Source organism: Amphibalanus amphitrite, unplaced genomic scaffold (genome assembly GCF_019059575.1).
Source record: "Amphibalanus amphitrite isolate SeventyFive unplaced genomic scaffold, NRLGWU_Aamphi_draft 000774F_arrow, whole genome shotgun sequence".
NCBI classification, from domain to species: Eukaryota; Metazoa; Arthropoda; class Thecostraca; order Balanomorpha; family Balanidae; genus Amphibalanus; species Amphibalanus amphitrite.
The window spans coordinates 111,365-127,117 of NW_024882268.1; the positions used below are offsets into that span (position 1 = coordinate 111,365).

The following is a 15,753-nucleotide window of genomic DNA, read 5'->3' on the forward strand; positions in this document are numbered from 1 at the left end:
ATGATCGTATTGCATAGCAGTCGTGCCATATATCGTCGAGCTGAACACATCGAAGCGTTTTCATCGCTCTAGCATCACGCATGTCTACCAGAGTTATCAGCGAAAAACTGTCCGATACCTTTCGGGACATTTTTTCCGAAATAACTTCAAAAAAGCTATCGAATAACGAACTGAAGGTTTGGATCGAGGCAATGATGTTAAAGCTGGAGTCGGTGTTTTATATTTTGGTTACTCCGACTCACGGTAGAAACGTCGACGTTGACGGACTCCGACTCTGCTTTCACCCTCAGCAACCTACCCTCATTTTCCCCCGCCCCAAAATCTCAATGGGCCTGCATCGGTTTTCTGGTGTGCCAGGTCGGACGATCGAAAGGCAAGCTGGCCCACCTTGCCCCCCCCCCCCTTGCGGCGACGCTACTGATTTTAGGGTAAGACATCACCCTCAGTCCTCACCCTTCGATGATAAGAATCAAAGTACAAGAATAAAAGATGTCTATTAGGCGGCGACGATTAGCGGCTGCGCGGCGGTTAGTGGCCAGCGCCGCCAGCCAAAACGGTTCGCCACGAGTTACTGCGACACACTGGAAGACGCGAGCCGCCACCTCTCCTTCTGGGGCCACGCCCTGAGCCGACCCGACCCGACCGGTCCGAGCAGGGAGCACCCAGCCCGGCAAGCACAGAACAGCCCTGACACGGCAGCGTCTAGTCATGATCATTGAAATGTGCCACTGATGCCTATTGAACAATGCGTGTAAGTGCGACGAATAGATGTAAAATACCACCTGTGGACTACGCCTGCGGCTGGACTGGCCCGAACATCTATGTCTCTGTTAAGTACGTCTACAGGTTGGAGTGGGCGGCGCCGGCCGGTGGCCGTTTTGGGACTAATCATGGCAGACGCAGGCCAACCGAGACGCACCGCCTCGGTCAACACCGCACCCAACCAGTTGTACACGACCGGAATGCACCGCCTATTTAGCGACACACATGACCACGAATATAACACACGGCGCAACATTATAGCTTCTGAATGAATCTGCCAAGCCGCAGGGAACCCCGCTGCAGCCCCGGGCGCCCTACGCCCGGAACCAGATAAAGCTTCACTTGTTCGATCGCACGAATTAACGCCCAAAACGGGCTCTGCACATTTCTAACAGACAACAGACGTAACAGCATTCAAAAATAGTAGACTCTACACGTGAAACAGACTCACAACGGAGGAATGTGGCCGGCGGCGGCGGCGGCGGCCGGCCGGGACTCACGGTACAGCCGTCACGGACACGCCGTCGGCATGAGCTCGTCGCGCTCGGACTGGGTCACCGAGCCGCTGTCCACACTGGTGGTGGAGCGGCGCCGGCGCGGCGAGTCCAGATCGTCCAGCCGCTTCGGCAGCAGCGGCGTGCCCGCCTCCGAGGCACTCGTGTATTGCGATGTGCTGGCGCTGCTGCTATCCATGCGCACCACGGCCCCGCTGTCGTCCGGCTCAGACGGCGCCGCGAGCCACAGCGCGTCCGGCACAGGCGGCGCCGCCTCTGTCGGCTGACTGCTCGCCTGCCGCTGCACCTTCTGCACCTTGGCGTACAGTTGGCTGAGATCGGCGGCGGTAGCGGCGGCCGTGGCGGCGGCGGGGGGCTCGGCGGCAGCCGGCTCGGAGCGGTCGCCCGCAGATGGCGTGCTGCCGCCGTCTCGATTCGAGCCGCCCGCGGCGGATGACGGCGCCGCCCGGACGCTCTCGTACCCGATAGTATCCGAGTCGGAGTCAGAGTCGAGCGGCCGAGGGCGCGCAATACTCTCGTACGGCGGCGAGTCGGAGCGTTTGATGCTGGCGTAGGGGTCCTCTGCGCCGCGCCGGTCCCATATACACGAGTACAGCTCGTCTGTGTCACTGCCTGGCTTGGCCGGCAGCATCTCATAGTTGGGATCCGTGTCCAGCTCACTGCCGAAACGCACCGACTCGTAGAACGACTCGGCATCGGCGTCCGAGGGCGGCTGCGGCTGCGGCCGAGCACCGCGCGGCCATCGAATCTCGTCGTACACCTCGCTGGCCGCCGGACTGCAGCTGATCTTCTCGTAGAGCGGGTCGTCGTCGCGGCGCCGGCGCACGCGCTCGTAGTGGTGCTCGCGGCGGCGCAGAGGTGTCGGTGCGGGCTCGTCTGTTGCGGCGCGCGCCGCCGGCCGCTGCACCCGCGCGTACCCGGCGCCGTCGTCGGAGCCGCCGCCGGCGCCCGCCGCCGAGTCGGCGCGACGCACGCGGTCGTAGCCGGCGTCCTCGGGGTCGTCGTCGGCGTCGTCTGGCGGCCGTCGGGCGCCGCGCGTCTCGATCGACTCGTAGTTGGGGTCGAGACTGGACTCTCGGCGCACCACCTGGCGCTGGCGCCGGATCGGGTCCCGCACCACCTGACGAGGACGGAGCCGGCGTCAGCTCCGGGGAGCGCCGCCCGGGGACACGGCACACGCACCTCGCACGGATATTACACGATCTACCATAAAACTTTAGAGTTAGATAGTTCCAAACAGTCTCAGGTCAATGGATAACACATCAAATGACGGATAACACACCAAATTTCTGACTTTAAAGCAGGCGCATGTATTTAAAAGCCAGAAAGGCATCATCTTAATCACGAGATCAGAAAGGTACTTTTACTATCATGTATCCATACACAACCTCTCACCCGCCGTCCCCTCCAAACCAGACTCACCCCAAACCCACCTCGAAATCGCTGTAGTTAACCGGTGGTGCCGGTTCGTCCGCCTGGTGGAGCGGCTCAACGGGCGGCGGGAGCGGCGGCGGCGGCGGCGAGCCGGCGCCCGGTGCTCGCGGCGTCTTGTGCACCTTGGCATACAGCTGGTCGAGGTCGGGCAGCGGCGGCAGCGGCGAGCGCGCCGAGCGCCGGTCCGGCGGCGGCGAACCGCCCGAGGAGGCCACGCTCGAACAGGAGGCTGTGCCGCGGGAGGGGAGAGGGGTCAGCGGTGGCTGGCCGATCTACCGTAGCCCGTTCTCGGTAGGTGACACGTCAAAGCCGGGAAACGGTAGTGGAAATGGCGAAAGGCTGTCCACAGCAGGTGGCGTTGCTGTTACGTTTTGGTAACAACAGTTGTTTCCTTACCCCACATATAGTTCGTTTTTTTTTTTTCAAAAGGACGCTGGCTCCAAGTATGTTTTTCGAACAAGCACGTGTTTTAGCGAGCAAAACGGGCAAAAACTGAACCTGAGAAACTCCAACGTCGCCTTATTTTAACATGTGAATTATTCCCGATAAATTCCATACCTGCGTTTTGGAACTAGACATGGAAACAGTGGTGACGTCATGCTGTGGAACTTGCATTTCAATGCAATGCATAACTATCATGGAAAGAATCGCTTACTCGATTCGGGCCTCAGTAAAGCCTGAAACAGACTCTTTCCGCAGTCAGGAAATCGCATGCGAGAGCCTATTCAAATACATGGAAGCACGCTCGCATCAATCGCACGCACCTCCCGCAAGCGATTGATGCGAGAAGAATTACAATGTATTTGAATAGGCTCTCGCATGCGATTTCCTGAACGCGGAAAGAGTCTGTTTCAGCCTTAAAGGGACTATCCCACCTTCTAAAATGTTGTTAAAACCAATTAAATTGTGCCCGACTTTATAGATTGGATGACCAGGAACACGGTTCTGGCATTTATTTTTCATTAAACATCTTAGGCTTCCCATATTCCAAACACAAACTTTCAAATATGTGACGTCACAGCCCAAAATTACCTCCTTCCCCAGGCCACATTACTGTCATAAAGCTGATTCTTTTTACTCTGTAGGCACCACAACAAAGTTCAGACCAAGTTTTAAGCGATTTTTCAACGAACAAACCCATTTAAATCAGAATGACTAAACGAGGTGACGTCACACTAACGGTCGCTCCATGTTGAAGATAGGGCCTTGTACAAGGCCCATTTTCAAATGAAGGGAACGAATTTCTTCAACACCAAGAGGCCGCGGGGGTTGCAACCTAGATAGATAGTGGTTTCTGAACCTCGCCGCAAACTTGGCTATCTCAACTCAAACCCCATGTTAAAGGTGGGATAGTCCCTTTAAGAGCAAAAAACGAAGTTTATCCAAAATTCGATGGCAATGAATGTTTTCTTACGGACATTGGGTGCCAGCTGCCACCAGTGACGTCTTCATAGTATGCTCATTTTTGAAATCACAATTTCCATGTATTTACCGAGCACAATTTGAAATACAGTCTCACAGTCTCTGCGCAGGCGCAGAGCTGGACGGCTAGCTTTGCAGGTGCTCCGCGTTTTGCTTAATTATTCTTTATCAAGATGAGCTTTCCAAGATCATATGTACTTCTATAATCTCCAGTTTTTCAGCTCTTTACTTTAAGTGTAAATGTGGTACCTGGTTCTGACGGACTACATTATTATCAGCAAGCCTTTTTGAAGGTACGTACAAAAACTTCGTTTCAAGATTGAATTAGATGCGTCATATCTGTCCGATTGTCTCACAAGAACTGCCCCATCCACGCAAAATTTCATTGAAAAATAACGTGACGTTGTGAGGCTACCACCCTCAATACGACGAAAATAAGAGGACTTCAGTCACTATCGCTTCTGGGTGTTCTACAGGGGCTCCTTTAAGTCCATGGACGTTTCAAAACAGACTGATTAGTCAGCAAGCTCTGCTTTTTCACAAAACAAAACACGTTTCTTCCGGCTTGAAGATGCGGCACACAATCAGCACAAGAATGAGACGCCTAATGCTGTTTTCAGCATTTTTACTCGTCCTGGCCGAACATGTTGCTTTGGACGTTATTTGGCAAACACCAATCCTTGGTGCCTGCTTTGCCACACCGCCAGTAACACAAGACCTCCGCAAGTGCTCTGATGACGTCTTTCCCCTTATCTTGCCCCGGGAGCGGAACAGGGAGCTCCCCACCATCCCGCTATTTCACCAGAAGCAGGTGACACGGACGGGTAAAGTCAAAACCCGCTACTTCAGGAGGCGCGTCGCATACAGCGCCAATTCAGACGCCACTCGCCAGATGGGCCGCTTAGCGTACGTCCCTCCAGTCCTACTCGCCGGCGATATCGAGCTCAACCCTGGCCCCACCTATGCAACTGAAGATTCACGGGATTGTTCAGAGTATTCAGTCAGCACATCCAGCCATGGGTCCTCTCAGCTCTCATGTGCTGGATGCCCCAGTCTCTCGACAAGGAAAGCCTCTATAACGTGCAATAACTGTGCGCTGCGTTGGCACACATCGTGTGCCAGACTCACACTGGCCCAAGCACGCGTGCTTAACGTATGGCACTGCAGTAAATGTCGCCATAGTCAAACTACTCTCAGCGAGTCAAGATGCACTCCTGGTAAGATAACCCCGGTGACAGCGCCTACAACCACAACGCCTCTCTCTGAACGGTTAGCTGAGCTGCGAAACAACTGCACCGTCATCAAAAGGATTCCGAAGGCGGCGCGGGCTTCTGCTGCAGACTGCCTCTCCAAGCTCATTGATAAGGCGGTATGCGACTCGAGCTCTGAAGCATGGGAACGCTTCATGCTATTTGCGTATTTAGCTCTCCGCGCTCCAGTCAAGACCCCCGGTAGAAAAAATCAATCAGCCGCCTCAACTATCAAGCAGCAGGTAGCTAGCATGGATAATTTAACGAGTATCCAACCTATCTCAAGCCAACGAACAGTGACTAAAACCCGGTCTGAAAACCACATTGCCCACCGAGTTGCCTCAAAATGCGCTGATGGCGACATAAAGGGGGCCCTGAGGGCTCTTACCTCAAAGGAAGAGTACACCCAGCCTAGCTGTGATATAGTGAGTGCTCTCAGAAGTAAGCATCCTCCAGCTCCACCCGATGAAGCGCTGCCTTCTCCACCGGAGCCTCACGAATCCGGTCCACTCCAGGTAAACAATGAACAGGTCAGAGCAGCCATCGAGACAATGCCGACTGGGTCTTCAGCAGGGCTGGACGGAGTGAGGCCTCTCCACCTGCGGCAACTCATCTCCGCCGAAGCGTCAGAGCCTGGTCGACGTCTACTTAGGTCACTGACCTCACTCACCAACATGGCGCTGGACGGCCGGATCCCTGAGTGTGCCCGCCCCGCCTTCTTCGGGGCTGCTCTCTGTGCCCTCCGGAAGAAGGATGGAGGACTGCGCCCCATCGCCGTCGGCAGTGTTTATCGGCGGCTGCCCAGCCGCATCGCAGCACATCATGCAGCCGACCTCTTAGCCCCCGACTTCAGGCCAGTGCAGCTTGGAGTTGGCACCCGACTGGGTTGTGAGGCTGCTGTTCACGCTGCTCGTGAGTTTATATCGGATGCCTTGAAAAACCCTTCTCCAACAGCTTTTGTAAAGGTCGATATGCGCAACGCTTTTAACACGGTGAGACGCGACAAGCTGTTAAAAAGTATTCAAGCTCGCTGTCCAGAAATCTTCCGGCTGGCGTATCAGGCTTACAGCGCTCCGACACCTCTGCATATAGGAAGCTCCATTATTTCATCTTGCAGCGGGGTTCAGCAAGGCGACCCGCTCGGCCCAATAGCCTTCTCTTTGGCTATTGATGACTGTGCGCGCTCCATGAAATCGCCATTAAATATATGGTATTTGGACGACGCCACTGTAGCAGGCCCCGTATGCACGGTCGTCAATGATCTCGTCAAACTGCAAGACTTGCTGCCGGACCTCGGTCTGGAGCTTAATGGCTCCAAGTGCGAGTTCGCCGTTTTCGGCACAGCTCTTGACAGCGTCCACGCTTCAATTGTAGGAGAAATAAAGGCCGCTCTCCACGGGATAAGTGAGACGTCTCCCGCCGGTTTGACCTTACTGGGCTCACCTCTGACTGAAACAGGCATTCAAATTGCTACAGAGACCGCCACAGACACCGTCTCAACTCTTTGTGATCGTATTCGTGGATTGGATACGCACACGGCAATCTTCTTTCTTGCCCATTACATCTCTGCGCCTCGCCTGCAGTACCTGCTCCGTTCAAGCCCAATGTATACGAACAAAGCAGGCTTGCAGGCAATTGACAATGCGGTGAAATCTGCCCTTACCGATGTATGCAACGTTTCACTTACCGAAGGAGCCTGGACGCAAGCAAGTCTCCCCGTAAGACACGGTGGTCTCGGCGTTCGATCCGTCGAGAAACTCGCGCTTCCTTGCTACATTTCTTCAATCACGGCTGCGACTCCTCTCATAACATCAATAATCCCATTCATTCTGGACAACACAGTGCCTTCCGCTTTGCAACCTGCCTTAGAATGTTTCGTCAAGGCAACAGCTAGCACGGAAGTTCCGGAACCCATGTTGGCATGCAAACAACGTACATGGGATGATATGGCGTCAAAAGCACTCAGAGACCACCTACTCAGTGACGCTGACCAAATGCACAGAGCTCGTCTTCTTGCCGCCAGTCAGGATCATACCGCCGCCTGGCTGCAAGCGATACCGGTCCCCAGCCTCGGCCTTCACCTAGACCCAGAGACTGTCAGAATTGCGGTCGCTCTTCGTCTGGGAGTCCCAATTTGTGAGCCGCACACATGCCGTCTTTGCGGTCGCCAAGTTGGACGCCTGGGACATCACGCCCTTTCCTGTCAGAAGAGTGCCGGTCGATTCCCTCGACATGCCCACATAAACGACCTAATAAAACGCAGCCTCTCCGTCTCTGGCGTCCCATCCGTGCTGGAACCGGTGGGCCTCGACAGAGGGGACGGCAAGCGCCCGGACGGCCTAACAACTTTCCCATTCGCAAGTGGAAAATGTCTTGCATGGGACGCCACGTGCACGGACACTTTCTCCGAGACTGCTATGGTCGCTTGTGCCATCAACCCTGGTTCAGCAGCTAGCGCAGCGGAAAAACGCAAAATCCAGCGGTATTCATCCATTTCTGAGCAATACCTTTTCGTACCAGTGGCAGTTGAGACGTCTGGAGTTGTCGGCCCAGCTGCTTGTCGATTTTTCAAGGAGCTCGGCAGACGTATATCACAGTCAACCGGTGACCGACGAGAAACAGCTTGGTTATGGCAACGGTTGTCAATGGCCATCATACGTGGAAACGCAGCAGCAATCATAGGATCGACAACCCATTTCCCCATGAGTTCCGACACCGTTCAACATCAGGTACAATCATGGACCCCAGGACTACGGCAAACTCAAAAACGACAGACCCAAAATGGCACATGTTACAATCATGCCACCCCAGACCACATCCACTTGCCAACACATCAAGCCAACAATGCCATCACTGATATCACACAACCATCCTCAGCGCCTAGCATGAATTCTGACACAACACCATCACCCATCACTGCCGATAGCCACACTAATAGTCGCTCTCCACCATCTCCAGCAGTTGATAACCCCAACATATCCGCTCGTTTAGCACGCTACCGTGAACTGTTCCAACAAATAAAATCAGAATTCAGGGCGCAAGGATTCGAGGTCGAGACTAGCCGCGACTATATGGACGATCCAGAGCTGGCTTACTACTTTACACGCGGGGCAAACTAATGTTCCTGCGTGCCAGCTGTGTTAAGCTGTCAATGTCTCTGCTCTTTTGTAAAGTGTCTGTAATTTAACCATGTTTGAAGTGTACGATGAATATAAAAACTTGAAAGTTAATACTGACCGGAGGTCCGGCCGGTATTAAAGGAAAAAAAATTGAAATATCATTTTTCGGCAAGAAATTCTTAGCCAGACGCTGAAGTTGCCAAAACTCACGTGAGAGCTTCGATAATGAACTTTGAGCAAGCGTCCTTTAAAAAAAAAAAAACGAACTATAATCACAGACACATGAACACTGAACAGGGTAGAGAGCAGAGACTACCAAATGAAAACAGGGACCAGAATGGTTTATTTACTGACTTATTTACTAGTTTCTATAACGTCCAGCATCGATCATTCACCAAGATGCCACAACACCAGGTTTTCACCCCTGCCACACGTCGCTCTGCTGGTAACCCGGTCACCCACCTTGTCGAGAGTGAACCAGCGCCTGTCGCAGGGAGTCGACGCTAGGCGGAGGTGGCACGCTGGTCCGCTGGCCGTTACCGCCCGCCGGCTCCACGCTGCCGGCCCGGCCGCCCGACGGAACACCGCTCCCAACTGGGGAGGACGGGAATCACCATTAGTGAGTGGAACAGTCAGCACACGTCACCACCGCCTGGTCAGTGCAAAACGGTGCAGTCAGAGGGCAGGTTCGGTAGGAACGGTATCGACTCAAAATTTATTTAGACGAAAATAAATAGCGTATTTGCCAATGACACCACCACAATCACGGGTAGAAATGGTACAACCTCTCCGCAAACGGCCATCGGCTGACAGCGCGGTCACATGTCCCATTATGTCACCTGGGCCGGCGCAGCCCGATACCACGGTCCGGTACCCCCACCACACTCACCTTGTGCTGCCGGCGGGCCGTCCGCGCGGTCCGCGCCGTCGGGTAGGTCCTCGCCGGCGGGCGGCGGCGGCTGGCGCTCCGCCCGCCGCCGTCGCTCCGGGATCGCCTCGTACATCTCGTCGTCGGATCCGTCGACGGTGGCGTAGAAGTTGTCGGCGGTGGGTGGCGCGCCCGAGGAGGGTCGTCGGTCGGCGGGCCGCGGCTCCGACAGCGTCAGCTCGGCGGCTGGCTCGCGCACAGTGATGCGCGTGTACCCGCCTGAGGGGCGGAGGGAAACGAGGAGCGGTCAGACGAACGAAAGCAACAGCCGCACAGATAAAACAGCCGAAACTAAGTGACATCAGAAGAGAACATAGAATACACTGTCAGGTGCCTGCCTGTGTGAAGACAGCGGACAGATTATGATTGTCAAATGACGTAGTTTGGCAATCACTCATCGAAGTCGCTCACACAGGAATCTGGGTGACGGGAGCCACCTACCACACTTACCACAGGGGCGCAAGGGAGCACCGGAGTCACAGACGCCACTCACGTGAGTCGGCTGACTGAACGCTGTCACCGGGAGGAGGAGGGGGGTCTCAGGGAAGTCGCCCCACTCACGTGAGTCGGCCGATTGTACGCTGTCGCCACTGAAGTGCAGCTGGGCGGGCGGCGCCGGCTCGGCGGGCAGCCGGTGAACAGGCGGCGTCATGTACGGCAGCTCCTGGGAGGCGGGTACGCCGCCGCTGATGGCTCGATGCGCCGGGATGTCGCTGCTCGCCTGCGGCCGACACACAGCCAGTCAGAACGTCATGCAGCACCGCGGCTGGCACAGCCTCGACGAGCGTCCAGTCGGACAGGCCACTCAGGCAGAGCTGGTACACCTCAGACCGACACAGGGGTGGAGACCAGCCATGGAACGACACGCAGGACATGATAGCAATGTACGTACAGACTTAGAGTATGAGTTACTCAGGATGAGCGGCGAGCGCAGTACGGTCGTGACATACAGACAGAAGATGGCATTATCCTAAAATTACTTTCGGTCCAAGGTGTCGAGTGGAAAATTATTTTCAAAAATTGCCGATAAGAGTGGAAAATTAATATCGGGAAAGGCCTTTTCGCGAGAAAAAATAGAAATCGCAACCACCGTAACTGAAAGTGAGCTAAGGGATTTTTGTGGCTTGCACTCTGATGATACCGATGTTATATAATCACTGACACAGCCATGATTGAAAAAAATGACTTGTTTTGAAGTTTGTGAAACATAGTGGGAAAATGCCCCCCATTGAATACGAAAAAGAGTGGAATATTCATGGCAGCTGGGTGTCATTTTGCACCCAAACTTTTCGAACTTAATTCGAATGACGAATTGCGTCAAATACCTTCTTACTGAAAGGAAAACGGCACACAATTCTGTCATTAAATTGACCGGGAGGCGGGAATACTTGTCAGCGAATATGACTCGTCGATTTGTGACGTGATTTGTAACGGTCATTAACGCTATACGAGTGCAAAAAAGAGTATGCACGACTGGGTCATTGCTTGTCAAGCCAGGCTAGATCCATCCCCTCCTTCATCTCGATATTTCAAAAGGAAAACTCTACACGATTCGAATTGAGTCTTCACGACCTTTCACAGCTGTTGCAGGCCACTCAGATCCTGTAGCCGTAGCGTCTACTGAGTGGCCATTTACCGCTCACGTAACAGCGAGGCGGAAACTCCGTCATCGTTTCGCAGGTAGCACCGCAGCGCAGCAGCGTTCCGTCACGTTTCCCGTTTGTGCGCGTTATCATTCCGGCGTGAGTCAGCCGACACCGTCACTGCACATCGTACACCGTCCGATTGTACAGCCGACCGCGGACCGAGTGGCACACGGGGCGTGGGGCACGCGCCGCCGCGGACGCGATAGGCGGGCACCGGCGAGGAGAGCTGCAGTCTACTCGGCAATCGGGATTCGGTGGCACGACCACTGCCGAAGGAGGCCGCTGACTGGGGATTTATGCAATTCATTATATTTTTAGGGATATATTTTATGAAAAAAACGAAGCCCTGCTTAATAAGCCGTTGGGACAAATTACAGAAAATTGCACTTCGTTACAAAAACACAATTCGCTTTAGTTCGCCAACCTTTGGAAGCCGCTTAACGCAATAACTTATAACATTTCTGAATATTTGTGAGAGCACAGCGAGTAAAAGGCTGGTGTTTGGCCAACCCCCCCGGACGGCTAACGTGTGGTGTCTGGTCTGGTACACCGGACGCGGGACGGCGGACGCGGATCGTCAGACGCGCTGATACCGCGCTGAAACAGCGATATGTCGGCGCTCGCTTCCGGCGTCCGTCGGGTTAGCCGCCCCGTCCGATCACCCCCTCCCCTCCCCCCCCCTCCGCGGGAGGCACATCACACCAAACTACGGGCGGCCAGCGTGGGTATCTGAGCGGGTGGGTAGCTAGGTCAGGCCGAACTGAGGGTGTCCAGGGTAGCGGGCGCCGGTCACCTACCGTGCTCGGGTTGCGGCTGTGCGCCGACGGGGGCGGTTGGCTGCTCTGTCGCTCTGTGCGTGCCCTGAAACATGAGAAAAGCTCCTTGAGGCGCATAGCGGCACGGACGGGGACGGTGACACTCAGAGACGACACAGCCTGCAAACTAAACTGAGGCCACTCTGCATATAGAGGCCTGATCAACATACATAGTTATTGAGAAAACACATTGCTGTAACCGGCAACAACAATCGGTCTATTTTTAAAAGAGCCAACATAGATATCGAGAGATAAAGACTCATGGCACTTGCAGACACTAGAACTGAGGGCAGCCTGTTAAGATGCAACTCAAACACCGTGCGAGATTAACTCGAAATGTGCTATGCATCCTGTGTCAATATGAAAGTGGGCCGTGATAGCAACGGTTCGCCGGTCCTAGCTCCACTAAGAAACTCCGGCTGACACATGACACATAATGGCAAAATGCAATATAAGTGTCAAATAGCATGCTTAACTTGAAAATGCTAAGCTCACAGCACATGATTGCTGTGGTCGAAACTTCGGAGACAGGATGAATACGCAGATCAATTTAACATTGAATCAAAGCGCAACTTTTGGAATAAAACAAGTCATTGTATGTCCTTTCAAAACAGGATGCTTTTTCGAAGCATACAGGCATGTCATATGTACCATCGAAAAACTCCATGCTATGAAGCTTATCTGGATATTGAAAGGAAACCATTTAAGCATCCTTGCTGCATAGTATAAACCCAAAGAACAGTGAAGTTTAGTATCATTCTGAACGTCCAGTTAGAATAGGCAATCGCACCATTAACCCTCGCCCGCACATGGGGGGGGGGGGGGGGTGGCCACCCCCCCCCCAGGTAGTCTTTCTGCTCTGCACTCAACATTTTTAGAGCTAGAAGGCTGGTTTTTCGTATAGCTGCTCCTCTATCCTTTCTTGATGTCCACTGAAAATTTCAAGTTTCTGTGGTTTTTGGTTTCGGAGATATGACCTTGTTTTTCAGGTCATGTCATGACCCAAATGGCCAATTCTCAACATCTTGCGTTGGCTATGGGCCTTATGAGCTTTTGACACCTTGATTTCGGCCTTTTTTGCCAGTCTTACCACCCACATATCATTGAACATGTTGTTCGACGATGTACAGATGTCAAGGTCAGGGTCAAGGTCAACCATGGTCATCTAAGATAATTGCGTTTTAGGCAAGCGAAATTTACTTTTTGTGAAGTTTTTTGACTGCATTTTTGGTAAAAGCTTCTCAGATCATGATTTCATGTAATATGGACACATAAACACTCGGTGCACACATCAGTATACACACAGATACAGACAGACATACAAACACATATAATTGACCTTGACCTAACTTGACCTGAAATTACCTCAGCAGCAAAAACCTGGTCGGGTAGTGTGACAAAGAGGTTCTAGCTGGCTTGGCACCAGAAAACGGCATCGTCATCGGTATATGATAACCAGCGCACTTGATATCCAACGGTGACCGAAAACAGCAAAACATTTTTAGTTTGACCTGACCTGGAAGGTCAATGAATGACCTGAGAAGGTAAAACTGGGTATCATTGGATTCGTCTCTTCCCAAAGAATCTTTTTGGTCCTTACCGCTAAGCTCTATCTCCAACAGGAACGAAATGGCGCGGGGGGGTGGCAACCCCCCCCCCCCCCATGTGCGTTCTAGGATGGGAAAATGGCATGTGCGGGCGAGGGTTAAGACTTATCTGTCCACTACCAACGCATTTCTCGTACTATAATAATTTGCCTGTGCGCTGCTTGCGAGAACCGTCACCTTCTGAATTTCTCCAGATCGTGTTATTAATCTGTGTTAACCTACCTGGCCACGGCGGGCTGCTCGTAATAGTCATCGCTCTCTTGTTGGTCCTCCTCGTCGCCCTGTTCTGCTGGCCTGCCGGCCGCAGTCGGCACCACGCCGTTCGCTGCGCCGGCCGGGGCGGGGGCGGCGGCGGGGGCGGGGGCGGCGGTGGCCGGCCGGGCGCCGGGGTCCGCCACTACGGCGTACAACTCCGAGGTGTGGTCCGAGGGCGCCGAGCTGTTGCGCCGCGGGTCGCCGTCGCCGGCGCCGATGGGGATCTGAGGCAGCTCCCGGTGCGGCGCCAGAGGCCTGCCGGCGGCCGCCGCAGCAGATCGGTCAACGGGGGACAGAGCGGGGGAGCATGAGGTAGATGGACATGGGCGATAGCACTGCTGGTGGACAGCTAATTCAGAATGGCAGCAATGTCATGCATCTTCAACTGAAACTGTAAAAGACACCATAAAAGTTTCTAACAATATTCTGTGCAAGTTACTGTGCTGTACATGTTTTGAACAAGAGCACACATCCTAAGCAGCTACCTTTGTAAGTGATAACAATAAATATGATCCTGCCTCACCTTGTGTCTTCCCTGCCTTTAGGATAGCTGTCTGTGCCATTCAGTGTTATGACAGGTTCATCATGGTTTGTGGCTTTGATTCTTCCTGGTACTCCCAGATTTTCAGCACTGTAAACAAAAGATTGCTTTGAAATGAAAGAATGAGTGATAACATACATACCTGTCATAAGTGATAATTAATGCTGATAATCCATGTGCACACATAAAGGTAGATATAGACCCAACAAAACCCAAACATCAATGATGCTACCTACTAGATGAAATAGTATAGATAGAAAGTATCTAAATATATAACTAAAATGTATTAGACAAACAAATCAAGAATATTCAAATCTGATGACTATATGAAGTTTTCAAAGCATTCAATGCATATTACCTACAAGCAAGCATGAACCCAACACAAAACAATGTCATGGATGTATATTTGACACCATACCATCCATGTTAACCAAACATCACACCATAAATTACTCTCCATTTCAACATTTATCATAACTGACCTGGGCCGCTTCCCAATCCAGCAGGTACATGTGACGAGAACAGCCACAACCATGAGTACCATGGCCACCACGGCCACATACTCCAGTGGTCCAGCTGCTGATAGGGCTAGCATGGCAAGGCTTGGAAGCTGCTATCCTTTGGTATACTTCAGCCTGAGCCTGGCCATTGTCATCACTGGCTGCCAATACAATGGCAGGATATCCAACTGGAACTGCCCAATCATATGTCTGTGTATGCTGCAACAGAAAAGGGACTTTTGATGAAATTCATTGAACAACATAATCAGTAAATCGTCTGTATTCTGCATAGGTATTAGGTACCCATGCATAAGCAGAGCAAGACTCAAAATAACTAACTACCATCAACTTTTAATGATAACATAAACTATAAAGCTAAATCCTAAGATAACATACAGGTGGTCCAGGGGGGCATGGAACAGGCCAAACACACAACAGGGAAGCATATGCACAAATAGATCAGTACAATTGGGTGTCCTTCAGGAAACCGCACTCGGTAATCAGAACCTGCAAAACACATGCATTGTCACCCCCAATGGCATACCATGGAATTTAAGAATATTCCACTTTATCATTACACTTACATGTTGATATTTAGCAAACCTCACACATTAGTAATGGATGGATAGAAATCAAAATATATGTTTGTAGTCCACATTACAGTTAGTTGCTGAGTATCCACACTTCCCACTTTTAATCTGGATGGATTAGGGCGCGTAGGTTGAGGTAGCCGTCCCACACTTCCAGCAAATATTGGGTAAATTCCCCCCTAACCTATGCAGCACAGTACACTTCAACTTCAACACACCCCACACTCTCTCCCTCGGGCAACAACAAAATGTGACAAAAACAGCGCAGTCAAATGAAGTAAATTAAAATTTACGGAATACAGCTTTTCAATGACGTCACTGGCTTTCGAATGTGAATATATACTTTTGTAACAAAAATGGTCTTATAAT

At 52.5% G+C, this 15,753-nt stretch overlaps 1 protein-coding gene across 1 annotated transcript; it reads right to left on the reverse strand.

The window, feature by feature from the left end:
- Positions 1–475: 475 nt before the first annotated feature.
- LOC122365960 (splicing factor, arginine/serine-rich 19-like) lies at positions 476–15,592 on the reverse strand. The gene is made up of 10 exons (XM_043337651.1): positions 15,379–15,592; positions 14,777–15,013; positions 14,277–14,384; positions 13,721–14,008; positions 11,874–11,937; positions 9,992–10,151; positions 9,392–9,649; positions 8,965–9,096; positions 2,711–2,940; positions 476–2,397 (listed from the first exon to the last, which is right to left on the reverse strand). Exons 2-10 carry the CDS (start codon positions 14,887–14,889, stop codon positions 1,273–1,275), a joined length of 2,478 nt encoding a protein of 825 aa, XP_043193586.1. The 5' UTR covers positions 14,890–15,013; positions 15,379–15,592; the 3' UTR covers positions 476–1,272.
- Positions 15,593–15,753: the final 161 nt, after the last annotated feature.